At 45.3% G+C, this 21,334-nt stretch overlaps 5 protein-coding genes across 5 annotated transcripts; 1 reads left to right on the forward strand and 4 right to left on the reverse strand.

Moving 5' to 3' along the window:
• Positions 1 to 348: 348 nt before the first annotated feature.
• Positions 349 to 4,158, reverse strand: N7474_010200 (exportin CRM1; the record flags this gene model as incomplete). The annotated part of the gene is made up of 10 exons (XM_057201610.1): positions 349 to 589; positions 641 to 812; positions 871 to 1,249; positions 1,303 to 1,532; positions 1,583 to 2,053; positions 2,110 to 2,881; positions 2,943 to 3,655; positions 3,713 to 3,920; positions 3,973 to 4,002; positions 4,093 to 4,158. 10 exons carry the CDS (start codon positions 4,156 to 4,158, stop codon positions 349 to 351), a joined length of 3,282 nt encoding a protein of 1,093 aa, XP_057049597.1.
• A 620-nt stretch (positions 4,159 to 4,778) lies between these two features.
• Positions 4,779 to 5,534, reverse strand: N7474_010201 (uncharacterized protein; the record flags this gene model as incomplete). Its single annotated transcript, XM_057201611.1, has 2 exons — positions 4,779 to 4,974; positions 5,380 to 5,534. The coding sequence occupies 2 exons, from the start codon at positions 5,532 to 5,534 to the stop codon at positions 4,779 to 4,781; spliced, it is 351 nt and encodes a 116-aa protein (XP_057049598.1).
• A 161-nt stretch (positions 5,535 to 5,695) lies between these two features.
• Positions 5,696 to 7,810, forward strand: N7474_010202 (uncharacterized protein; the record flags this gene model as incomplete). The annotated part of the gene is made up of 2 exons (XM_057201612.1): positions 5,696 to 6,506; positions 6,594 to 7,810. 2 exons carry the CDS (start codon positions 5,696 to 5,698, stop codon positions 7,808 to 7,810), a joined length of 2,028 nt encoding a protein of 675 aa, XP_057049599.1.
• A 255-nt stretch (positions 7,811 to 8,065) lies between these two features.
• N7474_010203 (porphobilinogen synthase HEM2) lies at positions 8,066 to 9,255 on the reverse strand (the record flags this gene model as incomplete). The annotated part of the gene is made up of 3 exons (XM_057201613.1): positions 8,066 to 8,373; positions 8,442 to 8,967; positions 9,034 to 9,255. 3 exons carry the CDS (start codon positions 9,253 to 9,255, stop codon positions 8,066 to 8,068), a joined length of 1,056 nt encoding a protein of 351 aa, XP_057049600.1.
• Positions 9,256 to 9,451: 196 nt separating this feature from the next.
• Positions 9,452 to 9,862, reverse strand: N7474_010204 (uncharacterized protein; the record flags this gene model as incomplete). Its single annotated transcript, XM_057201614.1, has 1 exon — positions 9,452 to 9,862. The coding sequence occupies one exon, from the start codon at positions 9,860 to 9,862 to the stop codon at positions 9,452 to 9,454; it is 411 nt and encodes a 136-aa protein (XP_057049601.1).
• Positions 9,863 to 21,334: the final 11,472 nt, after the last annotated feature.

A 21,334-nucleotide genomic window follows, 5' to 3' on the forward strand; every position in this document is an offset into this window, starting at 1 on the left:
GGATGAGCTTCCGCCGGGGGGGGGCAAATATAGGGCCACACCGCCTACTGCACTGGAGGGTTCTACGGAGTGGCGATTCACAACAGTCCTACCTCTGTTAATTCTCTTGCGCTGAAAGCTTCAAAGTACATCATGCCAGGAAAACGGGAGATTGTCCTCGCTGGTATATTCTGCATGCCCAAGTCTCAAAGTACAGCAATTACGCCCGCCCTGGCTCGTGGCCTAAACCTCGTAGAGAGACCAGCCATCGAGACAGTCGTTTGCCGACACCAATCTCGCATCCCTTGCTCGTTCAGGGGAGCCAGCCGAGGCAGCGGGTGGCAACTCAGTGCGCAATTCCTGATCGAGTCATAGTTCATCCTCCTGGTCCATCTCCGAAGGCTTAAGCAAGCCCCCAACCTTCATTGCTCGGTCCCGTTCAGCTGCTTGAGCATCACGCACAGCCTGCTCGCGCTCTTCAGCGTAGAGCTCGGCATTGTCACCCGAGAACTCTTTCAGAGAGATCAAAAAGTCACGCAGGTGGGTCTTGAATTTGTTTAGGTCATCGGTAAATGTAAACAGCCCGACCACAAATTGCTTGATTTGTACGCTGTGTCATGTTTTAGCATCAGTAACTCGACTGGGGAGGGGAGAATCATACTCTTGGAGGTTCTTGAACGCATTCTGCAACAGATTTGCAACATACTCCTGCAAGAAATCTTTGTTTGAGGTTCCAGCAGGAGCTTGGTCAGGGCTGTAGATCGGTTCCTGGATCTTGCCAGATTCAACAAAGTAGAACATGCGTGACAAGAGCATGGCCTGGGGTTTAAATCCTAAAATAAATACACGGTGAGCAACGCATCTTGTCTGATGGCAAAGAACAATACATACCAGCCTTGTGGTCGCTATCGGTAACGACAAAGAAGACATCCTGGAGGATCGGAATGTAGAATTGTCGGAAGAAGATGCCCGAGGTCTGCATATCAGTCTCCGCCATGTTGTTCATCAGCTCCAGACACATGGTAAGACCAGTATTCTCCACTTCGCGGTTGTCATGTTTACTGGCCCACATGCAAGAATCGATCACAAATTTGAACTGTGTGGCATCAAGCTTCAAGAGCGCTGGGAAGCAGTACAGATTAATGGCCTGAAGCAGCTTGAAGAACTGGACACGATGTTCAGGGTATTCATGGAAATCTTTGTTGATCATCTGCAACGTGCAGTCAAAGATGCTTTCCATGATGGCTGGGACCTTGTCCTCCATGAGATTCTAGATGAAGATGTCAGAGAGCAACTGGCCCACTTGAGGTTAGGGAAACTTACGTGAAGCTTGTGGATGATCGTGGTCATGGCATTCAACACCTCTGCCTCGCGAGCGTCCGGGACGTTTTGGTTGTAGTCCACAAGGACGGCTTCAAGAAGCGGTGGAACCATGTTGTTATTGACCATTTCGAGATCGTCCGACTTCTCGACATAGGTGTCGATGAGTTTCAAGATCTCCTTTTTGATGGTTCGAAGCCCGCGAACCTTAGGGGTTTTCGGCGCAATGCTGCCTTTAAAACATGTCAGTCCCGAACCTCACAATGGGGTTGGAGCGAATTACCATCATGCGCAACAGCATCGTTGATGAGTTGGCTGGCGGCACGATACATGTTCAACATGTCGTGATAAATGCGGCCAATCTGCGAGTAGAAGTAGGTGCCAATGGAAGAACAAGCGGCGACGTTGGTCTTCATGATGTTACCAATGATCTTGATCGTGTCCCCATCCTGGAGAATCGTCGAGTCCTGCTTCGCTTGGGCGATGATAGCATCCCATGCCGAATTGGGCAGCGCCATCAAATTTTCGATCAGACGATCTTGGAGACCCTTTTGGCCCTGGGCAGAGATCATGTAGCCGCAGGCCTCGTAGAAGGTATGGATCTGCTGGGGGGAAAGATCGCAGGTGATCTTTCTCATGTTGCGAACAATTTCCTCAATGAAGGCTTCATTTTCACCAGGCTGGAGCGCCACGAAGTGGCGTCGGCATTTGTTGGCGATCTTGATGAAAGTATCGCACGCCATGTCCTGAACACCTACATGAGGGGGTCAGCAAAGAGGAGTCACTGTTTCTGGGAACAAATATACAAACCTTCGTGTGTTTCGTGCATGAATTCGAAGAGCTTGTTGACGACAGTCTTCAAGAACTTCCAGTGGGCTTTCAAAAACCGTGGATACTGACCCACGATGTACATGATGTTGCTTGCCACGACGGCCTTGTTGTCCTTGCCGCGCTTCTGTTCGGTCAGACCAAGGAGGTCCTTAATCACGGTCACCAGGAATCGTTTCTCGGTTTCTTCATTCATGGCACCGGAGATTGAGCCAATCGCCCAGCAAAGCGTGTTACAGTTCGCCCATGACCATTCGCTGCCATCAACTTGCTTCGCCAATTTGTCGATCATGATATTCTCGGTATCCACCACGTCCAGATGAGTGAGATAGACCAAGCACTCGCGGATCGTCTTGTAGAGCTGGATCGTGTCACTCTCCTTGACGAATTCACGCACAATCTCACCCTCGTCGTTCTCGACAATCAGAACTTCCTCAGGGCGAACCATTTTTTCAATCATGACCGTGCGCAAGTTTGATAGCACAGATTCGTACTTGTGCTTGCGAAGGGGATAGTTCGCCAGGGTGCTGGGATGGGGTGCGCCGCCATTGGAAAGACCGCTGACGCCCATGGTCACCAAGGGGTTGAGGTCGGTGATGGGAAGTTGCTGCATCTCTTCGTAGAGCTCTTGGACAAGTCGCGTCCAGTAATCGAGACAGATCTTGAAAACCTCTCGATCATCGATCTGGCTAATGCGGATGAGGTACAAATGCGCGTGTGTCAGGTAATCCTGATTCGGCAATCTCTCAATGAGCTAGAAACAGAGCGTCAGCATGATGAAGAATCAAGGTACTAGTGGACAGGTCATAACGTACATCCAAGTGGGCGCTGAAAAAGCTCGACAGGAAAAGCGCCAGGTTCGACACAAACTCTTGATCCCTCGAATTGCTCCTCGAATAGGTTTGCTTCAGGTCCATGGACAGTGGAATGACATTGGACACGGTGGTCAGGGTTTCCGTGAACATGTGCACCAATCGTTCGTCGTAGTTGTAGGGCGGCCCGATTTGCAAACCACCAATTTCCGTCAGGCACTTGAGCGTGACATTTCGGAAGTCGGGAACGTCCAAGAACCGTGTCAAGAGGGTGTTGATGATGGGGGTCTCGAAAATGTAACCCAGCGGAATCCAGTTCAAAAAGCGCAAGAGGGTTTCCAGGGTGGCCTTGACCAGGGACGGTTGGTTGGCCGTGTTGAGGACCTCGGAACACAGTTGGAAGATGGACGCAAATTCCTGGGTCATGGATGTCTTCAAATTCCTTGCCTTGGCGGACGTCATCTGGTCCTGCGAGAAGTCAAACACTTCCTCGGACAGCAACCGTAGGATGGCCATGTTGTTTTCGCAGATGGAGAGGCTGGCATGGCAGGAAGAAATGATCTCGTTGATGAACGTCGGCCAGTTGTGGGGCCATTCTTGCTTCAGAATGGAAACGAGGACCAGGTTAAGCTTGTTCAGAAAGGCGCGTTCGGTGCGCAGCTTCTCTTCCGAGTTGGAGTTTTCGATGATGAAATTGACGATGAAATTGCGGATCCCTTTTAGACGGTCAGCTTTCAGCACGTCGGACCATCACGAGGTGTGTCCATTGTTACCTTGGCATTGATCTCGGGGCAGGACCTTCCATCGGGTCATAATCACATCGTCGAGGACTTGGAGGGCGAGGTCTAATGGCGTTAGCAAATCTCTTTCTCCACCGGGGTGGTTGCGTCGGGACGTCAACAACACACATTTCGTCTGAGGATACGTCGCCTCCTCGAGAATGTTCCCCACGGTGACCCAGGCATCGGGGTTTTGTTTGAACTAGAAGGGATTAGGATCACGTCGTGTGGTGGCGGGCGGGCGCCACACTTACCTCAGTCAGAGTCTGCTGGGCTTGTTTTTGCTACCGCCATTGAGTGTCAGCATCCAATCTCGAGGAAGCATCCAAAAAAACAGTAGTGCCCGGAGAAACTGAACACAGCAGGGGACTTACGACATCTCCCTTGCCCTCATAGAAGGCTCGGACCGTGTTGTCCAGCTCTTGGATCGAAACAGACATCCCGCCGCAGTGAATGGCGCAGTCGCCTTGGATGCGAAACGACCTTCAGGACAGCGAGGCAGGTGACGAACGACAGAGGGGGGTGATGTTGAAGGAGCTGCAGCAGCGCGTTCTCCGTCGAGCGGGAAGGGATGGAAGGGGTTGGTGGTGGGAATAGGAAGGTGAGAGTGAGAAGAAGCACAGTGGGGTAGGGCGATCGGGATTGGAGGGGCTTTCGTGGGCAGCGCGGGAACCGGCAGGGAGAGGCCGAGGATGGACCGTTTTCCAGGCGGCTGCTCAGACGAAGACACGAAGGGCGGTTGATGGGGGGTTGGAGGGAAAGAAGAAATGGGGGAAGCTCTGGCGGTGAAGAGAAACGCGTTCCGGTTGTTGAAGGGCAGCAGGCCATCTCGGGGTGATGTATGGGGCTGAGTCAGCAGGTCCCGTCTGGCGCTGCACCGTAACCACGACCTGAGTACGTATCGTAGGACCATTCGGGGATCCATGGCCAGGCCGGGGAAGGTCATCTCGGATCCGATGTCATCTGCCTGCTTGCCGGGGACGGCTCTCTCCTCGTCCCCTCCATCACCTCTGCTCCCCTCGTCCGTCCGGCCCGCTCACGCCGCAGCGGCTACGGGTCGTTAGGCGAGCGCAGCATCACTCCCTAACCGCCCAATGCGCGAGGTGGGCGCCAACCCGGCCACCACCCGCGATTTGTCAGCGCTCACCCACAGACCGGGTCGCGCGCGGCCAGCTGAACCGCCGCTATTCTCGTGCGGCGTCTGATTGGCCGCGCGGAAGACGCCGGCGCTGCTGATCGCGCGCGCCACCCCCTTTCTCGCCCGCCCTCATATGATATGATTATTTTTATTCTTAGTTAGTGTGTAGGCACAGTACCTAGCTGCTGAGCACTCGTACGGTAGTACTACCACTTCCCCCCCTCCCCTCTTTCCCTTTCCTTTCCTTTCCTTTCCTTCCCTTCCCTTCCCTTCCCTTCCTTTCCTTCCTTCCTTCCCCCATCCCATCCATCCGCCCCCCCCAAAGGATGTGACTCTACCCTCGTACCCTCTCTATCTCTCTCTTTCTTTCTCTTCCTTCTTCTTCCCATTCCCCCTTAGCCTTTCCCTCTCTAAACTGGCTCGCGCTTCCCCGTCTGTTTTGCCGCGCTCTCATACACCATCACAATCTCATCTCCGGCTCAACAAGCTCGTGAGCCCCACTTGAGCCGGCGATCCAACGTACATCACTCGCCCAGAGAGTCCACGATAGAGCAAGAAATAAACCCCAAAGACCTCGAGTCGAATCGCCGACTCCCGGGCAATTGGTCTCCCAATCGGGTCTCCGTGGAGTGCAGCAGTGACCCGCCCCCGGCTCAGCGCCTTATTTCCAGCGCTCATCGCGGCTGTGAGGCGGCCAGAATCATTGACGGCGAGGGAGACGGCTCTGAATGTGGATCGCGCCCGCTCACGGAGGAGAATCAGTCCCGCGACGAATCCTGAGTCGCCGTTGTGAGCGTCTCGCCCCGTGCCAAACGTGATAGGAGCGGTCAGCCCTCGAGATGAACAGCAACCACGACTCCGGAACCGAGACAGGGACGGACCATAGTCCCTCCCGCTTTACAGCTGTCAATGGCAGGGACTCGATTGGGTCTGGCGCGACCCCGGCCGTTCCCAGTTCGAGCGGCCCGAACAACACCGGGCCCAAGCAGCCTGGGCTCCGTGATCAATGGGCGAAAAGCAACCATGAATCTGGAAATCGACCCGGTCATGACCAGGATGAGAGATTGTCCCCCAAGTCCTCCTCCCAAGGCGCCCCCCTCGAGAACAGAAACAAACGCAAGCGGTCAGAGTCGAGGGAGAGGTCCCTGCACAATGCAGAGGGACCCGATTCCTCAAAAAGTCCAATCCATCGTGCGGGAGACGACTGCAACTCCCACCCCAACGGGCCTCTGTCCGGCCCAGATCAGGAAGTTCGCCGCCCATCCACCGCACCCAGCCAAACGTCGGATACCAATGAGGGCCCTCCGGCGCCGTCTGCCAATGGTCCATGGCAGGAGTATGATTCTCACTTGGTCCACCAGGCACAGCGCGCCCAGCAGATTGATGCCTCCGAGGCGCAACTCGTCGATGCGCTGCAACGGGAGAATCACGGTCCGGAGTCTTCTCAGCGGAGCGTCAGCACCAGTCACTCCTTGCCAGGCTCGACGCCCAGTGTTCCGCCGGCCCCATCCAACGTCTATCCCCCAGAGCGGTCGACCGCCAGCTCCCAAGTCGCTCCGAAGAGGAAGCGAGTCTTCAGTAACCGAACCAAAACGGGCTGTATGACCTGCCGCCGGAGAAAGAAGAAATGTGACGAGCAGCATCCCGCATGTAAGTTCCCCATCCTTCCGCTGGACCATCCCGTTTCTCGGCTCCGGGGGCACGTGTGATTGAACATGTCTAATAACCGCAATCCAGGTAACAATTGCATTCGTGGTGGCTTCCTATGTGAGGGATATTCGTCGCGGAGTACCTGGCAAAAGCCTTCCACTTCAAAAACGCCCGTTCCGCTGCAGTCCAAAGAAGGCTATCCCGAAATTGGTGGTCAATATTTACCAGAATCCATTCCTCACCATGACCGACAACCTGGAATGACAGAGCAGGTCGAAGCGGGCAAGATGAGAACACTCGGCCTTGACGGCAGTGACCGATCTATCCCGCAGTACAACACCAGCCCGACCGGTGTAGGGTCCAGTCACGGGCCCTGGTCGAAACAAGGATGGCCAGCAACAGGGCATCCGGCTTATGTATCGGAGCATATGGCCAAAGCGGAATATCGAGAGGTTCCACCGATCCATGAATTGTCACGAGAAGGCCCACCCAAGTCGGACTATCCAGTGGTCCCGTCCATTCGAGACCTCTCGCATGGACGGCATCCCAAATCGAATATGCCCCTCTTCCAGGGTGGCATGGAGCAGCGACCAATGCCCGCGGCGACGATGAACCCTAACAGCCCGCAGGCTCAAGCCCGAATGGCTCTCAGCATCGAGCATCAACTGTCCGGGCACGCTTTGCCAAGTGACGACACGCAGAAAGCAATGATGATTCGGGGGGAGCGCTACCGACCATTCGACGTTCAGTTGGTAGAGGAGAGAGACCGGTGCAAGGCAGCATTATTCAAATTCAATAATGCCTGCAATCCGCTCAACGGGATCAGCTCCAAGGAGCAGAATCGTCTTCTCAAGGAGATTTTCGTTCCCCCATCAAGCTCCGTTGTCAACTCGCCCCCGGGCGCATCGCGTTCTGCAGGCTCCCTCGGAACGGGTGTCGTCGTGGAGGCCCCCTTTAAATGCCACTACGGTTACAACATTCACATTGGAGAAGATGTGATGATCTCGGAGAATTGCTTGTTGGTGGATGACTGTCCCATCCGAATTGGTGCTCATACCTGGATCGGTCCGAATGTTCAAATCCTCAGTTCCATGGCTGTGGTCCAGATGCAGGAGCGCAAGGGCCCCCAGAGTGCGTATATGGGACGTCCGGTCACGATCGAGGAAGACTGCTACATCGGGGCCGGGGCCATTATCTTCCCCGGGGTGCGCCTCGGTCGGGGCGCATATGTTGGGCCTGGGGAACTGGTCGCGTCCAACATTGACCCTTATCGATTCCAGGGAATGAAGCCACACTACATGTGATTCTTGTGATTCAAGTTCTTTTTACATGATCATGATCCATTATTATCTTTGCTGCGACTTTTTGTTATGTGTGTGTTCATAGCTTTTTTTTGCCACGGTGGTTCGTCATGCTGCATGTATATAGGTAATGTTTCCACCTGGCGAATCTACACGGAGGCGGCGTTCTGAATACTTTTCTCCATTCTTCTCTCTTCTTTTTCCCCCTTTGGGAATACCAAAAAGACACAATATGACACAAACGAATCTGAGACTGGGCTAGAGCCAATCCAAGAACTCTGGCACGAAGTAACTGAACACAATCCCTGCCCCTGCTCGCAGGATTCCCTCGGTGCTTTCGAAGGCCATTGCTTTGAGGTCAAACACTCCAGCTTTGGCACCCGCATGAATCATGGCAAATTCGCCACTGACCTGGTATGCCGCGACCGGGAGATCCTTGGCCATGTCCTTGGCATCCCGGATGATGTCCAAGTAGCTGCTTGCTGGCTTCACCATGATAATGTCGGCGCCTTCCGCAATATCTCTCTGAATTGCCCGTCGAGCAAGACCCCGGCCCCCGGGGGCAGCTGGTAGCACCGACGATCGCCGAATGATGGAACAGACCCCGCTGCATCCCGGAATGGGCCATACAGACAGCCGCTAAATTTTGCACTATACGACATCAAGAGCACGCGGTGCGCTACTCCAGCTTCGATCAGTTTGAGCTTAATGGCCCGCACCCTACCATCGTTCATGTCTGAGGGCGCAACGCAGTGTGCTCCCGCTGCTGCATAAGCCATGGCGACGTCGGAAATACGGTCGACCGATTGCGCATTGTCAAGGGTGCCGTCTTCACGAAGGATTCCGCAGTGGCCGTGGGATGTATATTCGCAAAGGCACACGTCGGTCACAATGTAGAGATGCGGGAAATGAGATCGAAGAAGACGGATGGCCTGGATGACAGGGCCTTCTGGGTCATCTGCGGCGGTCCCCAGCGCGTCTTTAGCGGATGGATGCAGTGGAACTCCGAATAGAATCACGGACCGCAGGCCTTTCCGGACAAGCGGGGTTAAGAAAGGAACCAGGCGGTTGATTCCCCAGCGGCATTGGTTCGGAAGGGACGGAATGGGGGTCGCCTCGTCGGGATTGTCGGTGATGAATAACGGGTATATGAGCATGTCCTACATTCCCCTCGAAGCATTAGCGGGGTGCTTGGGGGATCGAGTACAACGCAACAGGCGACGCACCTTTGTTAATTGTCTTTCGGCTTGCCAGGATCTGCTCAACGGATGGCTGTAGCCCGAGTGTAATTGACTCGAAATATCGCCGGATATGCTGACACTGGTTGCTGTCGTGCTGGTGTAGGATCGAGCGGTGGGTTGGGAGCGAGCCCGGGAGATTTGCGAGCTGCGATCATCGACATTGGAGTCCCGAAAGGCGATATCGGAGACGAGGTTAGAGAAGGACATGACGGAGGTGAATAATGTCTTGGTCTTGTGTAACCTTGGCGGGGGTGGAAGAAGAAGGAGAAGAAAACGAAGAATGGGGAAGTTCCTACGTAGTTACCGAGGGATCACTAAGGCGGAATCGGATCTGCCGTGATTGGCTCAGCGATGCCGTGCAAACATGACTGTACTTATTGTAGTTGAGGAGGAATGATATTATTTACACACCCCAATACACTCCGATCGCAGTAACAATACCCATCAAGCCCTCAAAGGGCGCCACCCTCGCCCATCCCCCACCGCTGCGACGAAAAACGATGGCCGCCAGCAACCGCCCCGGCACAGAGGCGATCATCATCGGGATGTTGTTCTGGTACGATGCAATGGCGTAGAAGGTCCCCAGGGACAGTGAGGTCAGGCTGTGGCTAGTGAGCATCAATCCTATCTGACATAGACCTGGAACAAACCTCATTGCCTGGATGGTGCCAGGACTCACCCCCTTCAAGGGTGAATTCGGGAGGCCGGCAGCTGCGGCGGGCCATAGCAGACTGTAGACGCCGCTGGCCAGGAGAGGGGCCGCTTGGAGGCCGAAGATATATTGAGAGAGGTGGTTTTCATGTTGCGATGTCATTTTTTCGGGTTCTCTGGATGGAGATCAATTCAATCAATGTTGGTTGCTGACTGCTCGAGCTTCCAACGGCTAAATTGGTTGGGGTTGGGGTTGTCAGCTGACGGGGGGCCTCGATTTTTCGACGAGTGATTCTGGGGATAGATAGATGGATTATCTGGCTATGTCAGCCTGGGTGGAATCCTTATATATGTAGAGGTGTGAGCGCCCTGGTGGATTGAGAATTCGGATATGAGATGTACCTATATATGGACCACTAGGCAACCTAATCCTTTGGTCTTCGAATCCGAACGGATTTCTTGACTCAAAACTTAGGACCACCGCGGCCGAGAGTATGCTGAGCTAGCAGAGGTGTGATCGGTAGATACGAGCTACCCATCGCATCGCCATGATCAACAACAATGCTAGGAAAGACCATTTGCTTCCTACTGGGAAGCTAGGATGACCGCCCGCGGGCGATTTATAACTGCATGGCCAAGCCAGAGTACCAGATGTTTCCACATGTTCCGATATGGTGAGATAGTAGGTTGGCTTGGCCACGTATACCTTAACCGTGTCAATGGCGAACAGGTGTTAATTGGCCTCGTTGTTTGACCTAGGATGACCGTATAAGTACACCTTCCGAGCGAACTCTGGCGGATCCAAGAGATCCGAGTGACCAAGGTCGTAAGGTTCCTAAAGATCTTACAAAAAGCATTGATCACTATTATATACGTTTCACTGGATATTAAATCACTCCAGGGGTTCACATCCTAAATCCCAAGGATGCAGCCTAGTAGCTGGTGTACCCATTTCAGCAAACTACTATGACATTACTTTTGTTTCGGGGGGAAACCCAAGGTCGGAGATCACCTCATAAAGATCCCCCTGTTGAAGTTAGAGTCATAAGTGAGAATGTGCGAGGTAATATGTAGCACTCACTCATCCCCATCTTTACTGTTGAGGAAATGAGTACCCAAAACGTATCATGTGACCTTCCTAACTGGACACTGCTCCGGATTTCAAGACTCGGGAGAGGCAAAACGCGCCAGCAAGGATTCTGGCTATAACCTTAAATACTATGTATCTTTGAATGAGATAATGCGAGGTTTCATAAGCTCTACGTTATATGAGAGTAGTTTGAAAAGCACAGGATGTAATAAAGTATCTGTACTCCCCTTATCTGAATCTAATTAAGCCCCGGTTAAAGACTTTTATTTTTGAAAATCTATAAACTATATCATGAATTGATTAATATAGGTTAATCGGAGGCTTAAGAGGACTTCTTTCCGGGCTGTGTTATATGTATGACGCATAGTATACATCAGACTTGGGGGAGATTAATAACCCTAATCCGGTTATTTCCATACGGAGTCGTATCTATACACTATATATAGGCTTTTGTACGGGTATTGGTGTCAGGATAGGTAGGGAAGGAGATATTCAAATAATGCACGGAGTTCGGAATAAAAATATTACTCGAGGGTTCAGATATATATTTTTTCAAAATATGTAGGCGGAATGGGTGCATTTTATACATTCTGACCACAACCAAACACAGTCACTATAATCCATTGGTTATAAATATCCTAGGAAAATCCAGGCTAGAACAACGCCAAAATACTACTAATAAACCCATAATTACCCATAAGCTTAAATCCTCCCTAAGGGGTACTTTAGCCTAAGACCCTGGATCACCGAGTATCAAGGATATAGACCCTCCCACTACTAAATAGTAGTAGGCTCCGTATACTATTACCGACCTAGAAAATTTAACTGTACTAGAACAGCAATTTGAGAAGGAACTCAAAAATTTAACCTATAGAACAACTCCACGAATCCCCCTCAAAGACGCTATTGGGATAGTAGCGCAAAGTTACTGTTCAAGAGAGAGATCAAGTTGAAGGATTTTTCTTAATTTATACTCCTGTATAACCGCTAAAAGTGCGAAGAGTAGCTCCCCAATCTTTATCATCTATTCAAGGGAGCCTAATATCTAATTAGGTATGAAAGTAGTAGAAAAAGATTCCTACTATAGTTACATAGATAATCCTTATAGGCAGAGATTATACAATATTCATTACAATAAGACAGTTTAAGAACTCCCCTAATAGTGCACTATGTTAGACCTATAGTTAGGAGGTTCATATATTAATATTAGAAAACTACTTTCTATAAAAGAACTAGGAGAGGAGAGCCTTAGCCTTCTTCATTAAGCTTTATATGCTGGGGATATATGCTTAACTTAATAACAGACGAAAATTATACAGAAAAATCTCTCTATCTTAAAAGGACAATCATAATCTCCCCTCCACTGCAGTGAGTCCTAATATTTCACTTAAACCCCCATACTTAGAAAGTATTAGATGGGATAGGAACTGACCCTATTATTCCAGGTAAATATAGTAAACTAGAGGTAATAATATAATTGTTTATATTTTTGTAGTCAACTAACGGAATATAAACTAGGGCTAAAATAAAAACCAGGAAAAGCCAAGTGGTAGACTAGAATATAATCCTAGATATATATACTTAACTATACTAACTAACCTCTTACTTGTTCTCTGTAAGGTCAAAGACGCCATAAATAACATTCTATTGTAAAGTAGTTCTAACTAACGCGGTAGGGAAAGTCAAGTGTTCTAACGCCTCCCTAAACCTTTAAAATTTGGTGTAAAACCACATAAGTACAGGATAGACGCCAAGAGACTATAGTAATGAAGGAGTTTTATAACCTACATACTAAGTAGTATCTATAATAAGGTTAACGAAATAGGCTGTTCAACTTCCTAGGGAAAATCCTAGAACGTTATTACCAAGTAATCGCCCCCTAAAGTCAGACCCCCAACGCTGCCCCGTTGTGGGTCCTCCTCAGTCTAATGAATTTTCAGTCTAATGAATATTTTTCTTCCACCCACCAACTTTTGAAGCTATTTACAAATACCACCCACGTCTATCGCTAGTATAAAGTGGCTGGCCGTCGTCTCCATTGACCCATTCAAGCTCTGCCTCTCTTCTCTGGTTTTCCTGCTCCCTGATTTGAGCTTGGCGGCTGATTTCATCGCGCTTCTGTTTAGCCTCACGTTCCCACTTCCGCCTTTGTTTCTCAGCCTCCTGGATATCCCGCGATTGTATGAGGGTATTCGAGTCCCTGACAGTAAGAATACCACCTTTACCTACCTGGCGCTTAGATTTAGGGGCGTTGGCCGCCTCCTGGTTGGTAAGAAGGCGTGATATATCAGCGGAGGACTAGGCAGCCAATTCCGCTTGGGTAAGACTCCCTTCATAAATCGCCTCTAAACGGCGCTTTATTTTCGCCAAATCAGGGGTAGTATTAGCTGAGAAGCTCTTTCTGACCTTAGCAATATTTTTCCGTAGTTTTGTGACTGTTGTTGGCGGAGAATTGATAGTAGAACTTGAGGCTGGTGGTAGAGTTGGAGTCCGTGGTTGGGATGCATCCAATATATCCTCATCTTCCCCCCTATCGTACTCTCTAAGCTCGTATTCTTTCCCTCTGTCATAGACTACTAGATCTGGTCGTTTATCGTCTCCACGAAGCTCTTCACAAATAACCTCTGGATCGAATGGCCAAATCCCACAATCTTTGAATGAATGTCGGACGGTTGAGCTTGTGAAGGTCTATACCCGAATTTTGTGGATAGAGCGAAGAAAGTCTGCTTTCTCTATAACTGAAGCGCCCCATTTATTTGCCTAGTTATTGTGCTTACGATAATAGTGCTTGTATGTGATGACGGTCGTGGCTCAGGGGGAGTCGGAGACCGGCATGGCAAAGACCTGGAATCGGGGATCACTAGGAAGAGCAGAAGAAGAAGCGGAGAGAGATGATGATGGTATTCCTAGATTCCCAGAAGGGAAAGGTCTATCTACAACGGCGGTGGGCGCTGACACCTCAGGCACCCACTCACCTTCATCAGTATGCGAGGAATGGGTGTGAATCAAGTAGTTGAAGTCGGTATGTAAGCTTTCATAGGAAGCATAGTGGAATAATCCTATTCTAGTCATAGAAATTAACAAAATCGCACGCCTTGTGGGATTTATGACCGTCAAAAATAAGAAGCCTATAGTCCGTACGGTGTAGAAGTCGTGGCTTAGTATGTTCGTCAAAATATTGAAGCTATTGGTAGGCGCGTACCTATATTAAAAATTGACAATTATTAGCCCTCTCTCCCCCTACCCCCTAAATAATTAATAGAGCACTTACTTCATTATTCCACCCTGTCTCTGACGTACCAATAATATAATCATCTAGTAAATCTGGCTGGTTCCGGAACTAGTTCTCAAGATGGACTATGCCTGCGAATAGGATCATTGGGGGCATTAACCACCCATCTGCTGCAATGCATTCGACTGTAGTCACTGTTTCTGCAATTCCACCTGTTGGTATAGGCATCGTACGATCCCCAACCCGATTTGCAACGCGCTGAGGCTTTCCCTGACCGAGTTAGAAGCTAGTTTCGTCAAAATTGTAGATATTCTTTGGCCTAATTTGGTATTGCTGTAGCACCACATCTAGGCGATAGAAAAAATCCTCAATATAGGTTAATCGCTCTGCATCTATTCGCTCTGCTTCCATGGTTTTTTGGGTAGTAGGGACGTAGTCGTTAGGGTGGCGTTTTAGAAATCTATAAGCCTAACAATTGCCAACGCGTCGCGTAGATCCACTCCGCTCCAGAATCTCATTTGCTGTAGCCTCGACCTCTACTGCGGTTGGTAGAAGGTTTGCACGATAAAGTAGATCTATCCAGCTAGTTAATGCTCGCTCTTGAGGCTGATCGAGGCATTTGTTAGGGCCCTGGCGCGCCGAACGAGATGTGCGACCATGAACGCGTCGTAAGAGTCGCTGGTAGTCAACCCCAAATTCCCGTGCGATCGCTGCAATTGTAGGCTTCCCACGATCATGGTAGGCTTGTAAGGCCTCCTAAATGAGATCATCGCTTTTATCGAGTTTTTTGGGCATTGTGGTGGTAGGTAATAGTAGGAAGAAGTTGGTGGGTGGAAGAAAAATATTCATTAGACTGAAAATTCATTAGACTGAGGAGGACCCACAACGGGGCAGCGTTAGGGGTCTGACTTTAGGGGGCGATTATCTAGATAAAGTATGTCCTAATGAGTATACTGTACAGGGAAGGTTACTAGTAACGGTACTTACATAGGTTACATATAGTAGATAGATAATAGGTCTAATAACCTTCGCTAGTATAGCTTGTTTAACTTAGGAATTAGTATTATAACTAGATAGGTTTACTAGATAACTATTATTATAGCGTCGCTAATAGGCTAGGACAATAAGGTAGGCACTTATTTATTTAATTATTTAAGTCTATATTTCAATAGTTATAATACTTTGATTGATAAGTATATAAAAGACTACGTCGAAGGGCGTTATAGTTACTAACTTCTATTTATCAATAAATATAGGTCCTATAAGAAATATAACTTAACTATTATCAATAATCGGATTATTCTTTACTACTTCCCTTTCCCTTCTAAATTTACTATCTTTAAGCTCTTTAATTTCAAGCCCTTTTAAGTATATAAGTACTACTATTAGAGAAAAAATAGATATGCTAGAGAATAGGGTAGATTAGTTATAGAGTAGGATTTTCTTCGTCAAATCTATATAGCTCAAATATAGACCTCCATATCTTTAACGATCTACATATATTTAAACACTATAGGCTCTAGCCCTTATATTTCCTAATGTTAGACCTAGTAGTATATAATAGAGGTAAGCAATAAAAGCTCCTAGAATAGGCTTTTTATATGTCTAGCTAGTAGAGAAAGGGAATATTAAAGGGAAGAGAACTAATAAGACATATCTACACCTAGAACATTATCTACGTTAAATTCAGTATTTAACTTACTACTAATAACTACTGAAAAATTATGACGAGATATATATCTCTATATGAGGAAAGAGATTCAGATAATTGTACTAAAATGAATAAATTAAAGAATCAGGTTTAGATTTAGGAAGTATCCTATAAACCTAACTAGCGGCCTAGGTATCTACTAACTTTACTACTAAGGGAACTAGACGTAAGCTAATACTAAAAAGACTGTGTACTAGTTATTTAAAGGAGGTACTTTATAAGTTAGGGACTTAAATAACCTTTTTTTCTTTTTTTTAAAAAAAAAAATTAGGATATAGTAGAGGCTTAGCAATCAAGGTAGAAGTATAAATATAAAGCTTAAGAAGTTAGGAGCTAAAATACTACGTCACGTCAAAATAAGTAAAAATGACACTCTCAAGGCCATAAACTAGTATCTTATAGGTACTCATAGTACCTAAAAGAAGTAGTTAGACCGCGCTACGCACGGCTAGTTTGCTTATCTAAATACCTTGACCTCAGATAACTAGTCGGATAGGAAGGGGATTTACTGAATATAAGACTTAAGCTAGTCAATACTAAGACTTCGAGGGCCTACTCCGCTTATGTAGAGGAGGTAACGAAATAGTTAGGTCTAAGTATTAGATAATAAGAGAGATTAACAAGGTTGCTATTTATCTAAATAGTGGCTAAGGATCATTAGGCGCTCTAGCGTTCGAATTATACATAGTTTTTATTTTATATTTTCTTTCTCTAATAAGAAAACCTATTAGACGAATTTTTAAAACTACTTCCTACTACTAATACTACTTACTATACTAGAGTCGCCTAAAAAAGAGAGATATAGAGGAGCAACTTAATTAGGGTTTCGCAAATTTTTATAGTAGTACGGCTATTAGAAAGGTCATAGCGAGGCAAACGTTTAGACTATAGGCTAAGTTCCTAAAAGTTATCGATAGGGTAAGAAAATATATGAGTAGTCGCTCTCTATACACCCACGCACTACTACTGCCTTTCGACTAATCAAGGGGATTAAAACTAGAGTCAAGCAAAAGTGTAAGGGTACATGTATGAATGATATTATTATAGTTTTATAATAAGTAATAGCTATAGAAGCCTATTATATTACTATATAATTATATATGACTATTATTTAAGATAAGAAAAGCCTAGTTGTTCTCTCTATAGTAACGGAACCATTTAAAATGATCGGTTTATTCAAATACTATAGTAGATAGGATAGAGAGGAAGCCTAATTCACCATTTATATAGTAATGTATTACTTTAATCTTAAGTTATTAGGGTTATTAGCTAGTATACCTTATGCCTTTTAGAATAACTATTAGGTATCCATTTATATAAGGTATTAGAGTAAGAAGACTAACCTACATAATAGCCTTTAATAGAATATATGATCTAGCTAAGAGGACGCTCTAAGTATATAACAAATAGAATGATTTTAATAATGGTTTTAACTATTTTTGACCCATTTATAGTAAATCATGTATGGAATTTATTACTAACTTATTATAATAATAAAACGTAATGTAATTCCCGGATAATTAGGCCACCTAAGACGGTGGCCCAGGCGCTCTGATGTCGCTAGGTCTAGAAAAGTTGTCTGAATGTTGATGGTTCGAACAACTGGCGATATCTTAATAAAAACGCAACCTCAAGGGCTCAAAATTTCAGGAATGATGGACGGTGAGCTTCTGAATGCTCATGGGAAGATTGAAGCGATTTGATAAAGGTTTGGTGGGAAAAAATGAAGTCAAAGTGATGATGGACTTGCACAGGTCCTGCAGCAGGATCCCGACCCTGTCTGGTATAAAACCAAAACAGAAGCCGGGCTCATAACCTGATGACTGTCGTGGCTCAGGGGGAGTCAGGGACCGGCATGGCAAAGACCTGGAATCGGGGATCACTAGGAAGAGCAGAAGAAGAAGCGGAGAGAGATGATGATGGTATTCCTAGATTCCCAGAAGGGAAGATCTACAACGGCGATGGGCGCCGACACCTCAGACACCCACTCACCTTCATCATTTATCCCTATGACTACTAGTCGAACTAGGGGTAAATTTCGACTACTTATTCTATAATGGCTATAATAGTCATTTGGGGACTGATTTTGATCAATTATGCGCTAAAAACGACATTATTACAATTTGTCCATTCGTCGCATCTATTATAGCCCTTAGATATAGGCTATGTTGCTCCCCTAAAGCGCGTATATAGGGGCCTAATTGAGGCTAAATCGCGATGCAATATTAGCCATATTAATAAGCTTGATTTCCTTGAAGCTTTCCTATAGGCCCGCGTAGAAGCATTTAACTATTAACCATCCAAAATGCTTTCGAAGTAGCTGGTTTAGTGCCACTTAATCTAGGGAGGGTCGTTTCAAAACTTAATGTTCAACTTCGGACGCTAACCCCCTAGGTGGTCGACTAGGTAGTCGACTGATCGAGCGCGTAGAGCCCTAAAAGGCTAAAGAATCCTAAGTAATTAGATCACTAAGGTTTATTAATCAAATGCCTGATTAGTCGTCAATTACAAAGCGGCAGAAGCCCTATATAGAGGCAAATCGACCAGGTTATCAAAGCGACCTAGTTTGCGGTATACAATTTAGCAATTCTTCGCTACCAAATCTATGATTTAGGGGCTATAAATAGGAAAAAGAAAAAAAATGGCAAAAGCGCAAAAAATCTACAAAGCGTATTGCCTAATCAGAGGCATTTAGGGATCATAAGGGTAGGGAGGCATTTAACAGTCTAAACTAGGCTACTAAAGGCCAAAAACGCTCCCTCACGGTGGACATAATAGAATGCGTTGCCCTAATAGGTGTTACAGGTTGACCCTGTAACACGCGCTACGTAGCGTACGTAGCTGTTGTCCTGTCTCTGTCTGCTCGATTACTCAGCATCTATCCTGTACTTAGTCTGTTTACCCCTGATCTGGTAGTTCCCCTCTTCAGCAATTCCATCTTGTATCCTGGGAGCTGACAGCTATTGCCGTACGTCTGTTAAGACACGACAAACCCTAACAATAGGTCTGATAGGTAGAAATTTGAAATTAATGACGTTGGTAGTATAATAAATCAATTTAAAAGAGTTGTATTTGGTCCCCTGGCCCACTCGCCTGGGTGGCCAAATCAGCTGGGAATTAGTATGTAGAAGATTTCCTTTCTTTCCCATATAAGTATAATTAACGCTAGAGCTTATAGAATACTTCTATGTTAAGGTTAGATTAAGGTATAATCCTCTAAGGGGATAATTTCTAAATAGGCTTTTACTTGTCATTTCTTAATAATATCTAGAACTATACTGCCTTAAATATATTGAAAGAACACTATTATTAGATTCTTATCACCATTCTAAGCGCTCAATAGAGTATAAAAACTAAATATTACACTCTCTCTTTAACACTTTATAGATATAGAATAATTAACCTAAAACTCCTTAGTTTAGCTGAATACACTTCTAAATAATTTTATAAATAACTGTACGTAAATTACCTTTTAAACCTTATAAGTTACTTCTCAGGCTTCTAACATGATTATCTAAATTTAATAATAGTTTATATTGACAGGTCCTACTACGGAAACATATGTCAAAAGTCCTAAGGGCCTATAATATAAATAAAAACTACTAGCCAAAAGCTACTAATTCACAGGCAAAAACTATAACAAATAGTATAAACCATTAGGATCCTACTAGACTATTAACCTGAAACCTTAATAATAACTTAGATGTGTTAATCTATTTTGACTCTTCACAGTAATTAGATCGTAAGCGTATCGCTTAAGCCTCCTCAATTAATATTCTTATATTCATATTATATTTTATATTTCCTTGCTTAGAACTATAGGTCTAATTAATCAAAGGTATTTAAAATATATAAGGGAGGACCTTTAATACCTAACCATAAGAATGATAAACGAATAGAAAGTAGAAGAGGTTAAAGATAAAAAACTCCCTAATAGTAACTACGTAGTAAAGTGCAAATGGTAGTTAGCCCTTAGAATATGATTAATAAGTATTAGAAATGGATAGATATATGTATAAAAGAGTAATTATAGAATATCATATCGGAAGTAAGCTAAAAAAAATTATCAAAGACTTATTCTTATAGAACTTCTACTGATTTATAGACTAAACTATTATTAGTATGGAGATATTAACAAAGAAAGGAGATTGTTCTAAATTAACTAGTATAGCTCCAGTTATAAATTATAGCAGAATTGAAGTTTACTATCTCTGTTTGGCAAATAATAATAGTATAGTATATAGTAAGGGTATTTATAAATTATATTTCGTAGAACTACCTTAGTATATAGACTATTTATAGCTTCATATTATATTTACGCGAGTTCTAATGCCTTATACTTTAGCTTAAATATAGTAAAACCGTAGCCTAAGTATTGTAATGCTAAATAAGCGCTAGAATGATCTTTAACCCTTATTATATAAGCGACCTACGCTAAGTAATAGATTTCCTTATCTTAAGCCCTATAGGCCTATTAACCTCTAAAACTAACTCTACTAGTATAAGAGCCCTTGGTGTAAGTAGTAATAAAGCCTAATTATCCAACGTAATTCACTACACTGGTAGCCATACTAGCGAGCTAGCTACAAAGTGGCGATTACGCCCTAACGTATTGAATTCTTCATTTGAACTAGCTACTGTACTGCATATTAACGGATATCTAGAGTTTGAATCATAGTTTTCTCGTTACTACGTTTAAAAAGGGGTTTGTAAGAAATTTTACGTGTTAATATACCATAGCTTAAGCTTATATAACTTATGATCGACGAAAATAGTACCTAACCTATCTATTATTTAACAAAACTAGCATTCCGATAGGACTCATATTTACTACGAAAGTAGTTATAAGAGCTTGATGCTATTGTTAGACTAACTTTTTATAGCTAGAAAATCGTGAATAGCCATATGGACAGAATATACAGGTAAGATAGGATTTATACTTCGCCCTAACTATTATCTCTAAAATGAGAACCTACTACTAATAGATGAAAATAACCTGATATAGAAAACTACTATTTCACTACAACTACGAGCCAAGGTGTAAATTTCGACTACCAGTCTTTGATAGCTTTAGTAGTTATTTAACCGCTTATTTGGATTTGTTATACTCTAAAGCGATTATTCTTATGGATATGCCTTTATATTCGTCGTATACATTGTAGACCTTATGCATAGGCTATTTAATCCCCCTAAAGCATATATATATAGGGAGACAATTAAGGCTAAAGTGTGATAAAATATTAGTTATATTAATAAGAGTAATTTCCTTAAGTACTTCTATAGGCCTATGTAGAAGTATTTAAACTATTAACTATTTGAAGTGGTTTCTAAGTAGTTAATTTAATCCTATATAATCTAGGAAATGTTAGTTCAGCCTAATAATTAACTTTTAGAGAGGAATTTTAAAGTAATAAAATTAAAAAAAGGCAAAAGCTCTAGAAATCTAAAAATCGCGTTACAAGACTGATAAATTATGACGGTGGGGGGATATCTGGTAGTCTAAACTAGACTGTCAAAATGCCCCATAGAATGAGCTTCTTTACCTTAGCTATTTAGACGCACCACTATAATATAGCGACTATCATTAAGTTAGCTATAATAA

Source organism: Penicillium riverlandense (assembly GCF_028828495.1).
Source record: "Penicillium riverlandense strain IBT 135883 chromosome Unknown utg000008l_segment0_segment0, whole genome shotgun sequence".
NCBI classification, from domain to species: domain Eukaryota; kingdom Fungi; phylum Ascomycota; class Eurotiomycetes; order Eurotiales; family Aspergillaceae; genus Penicillium; species Penicillium riverlandense.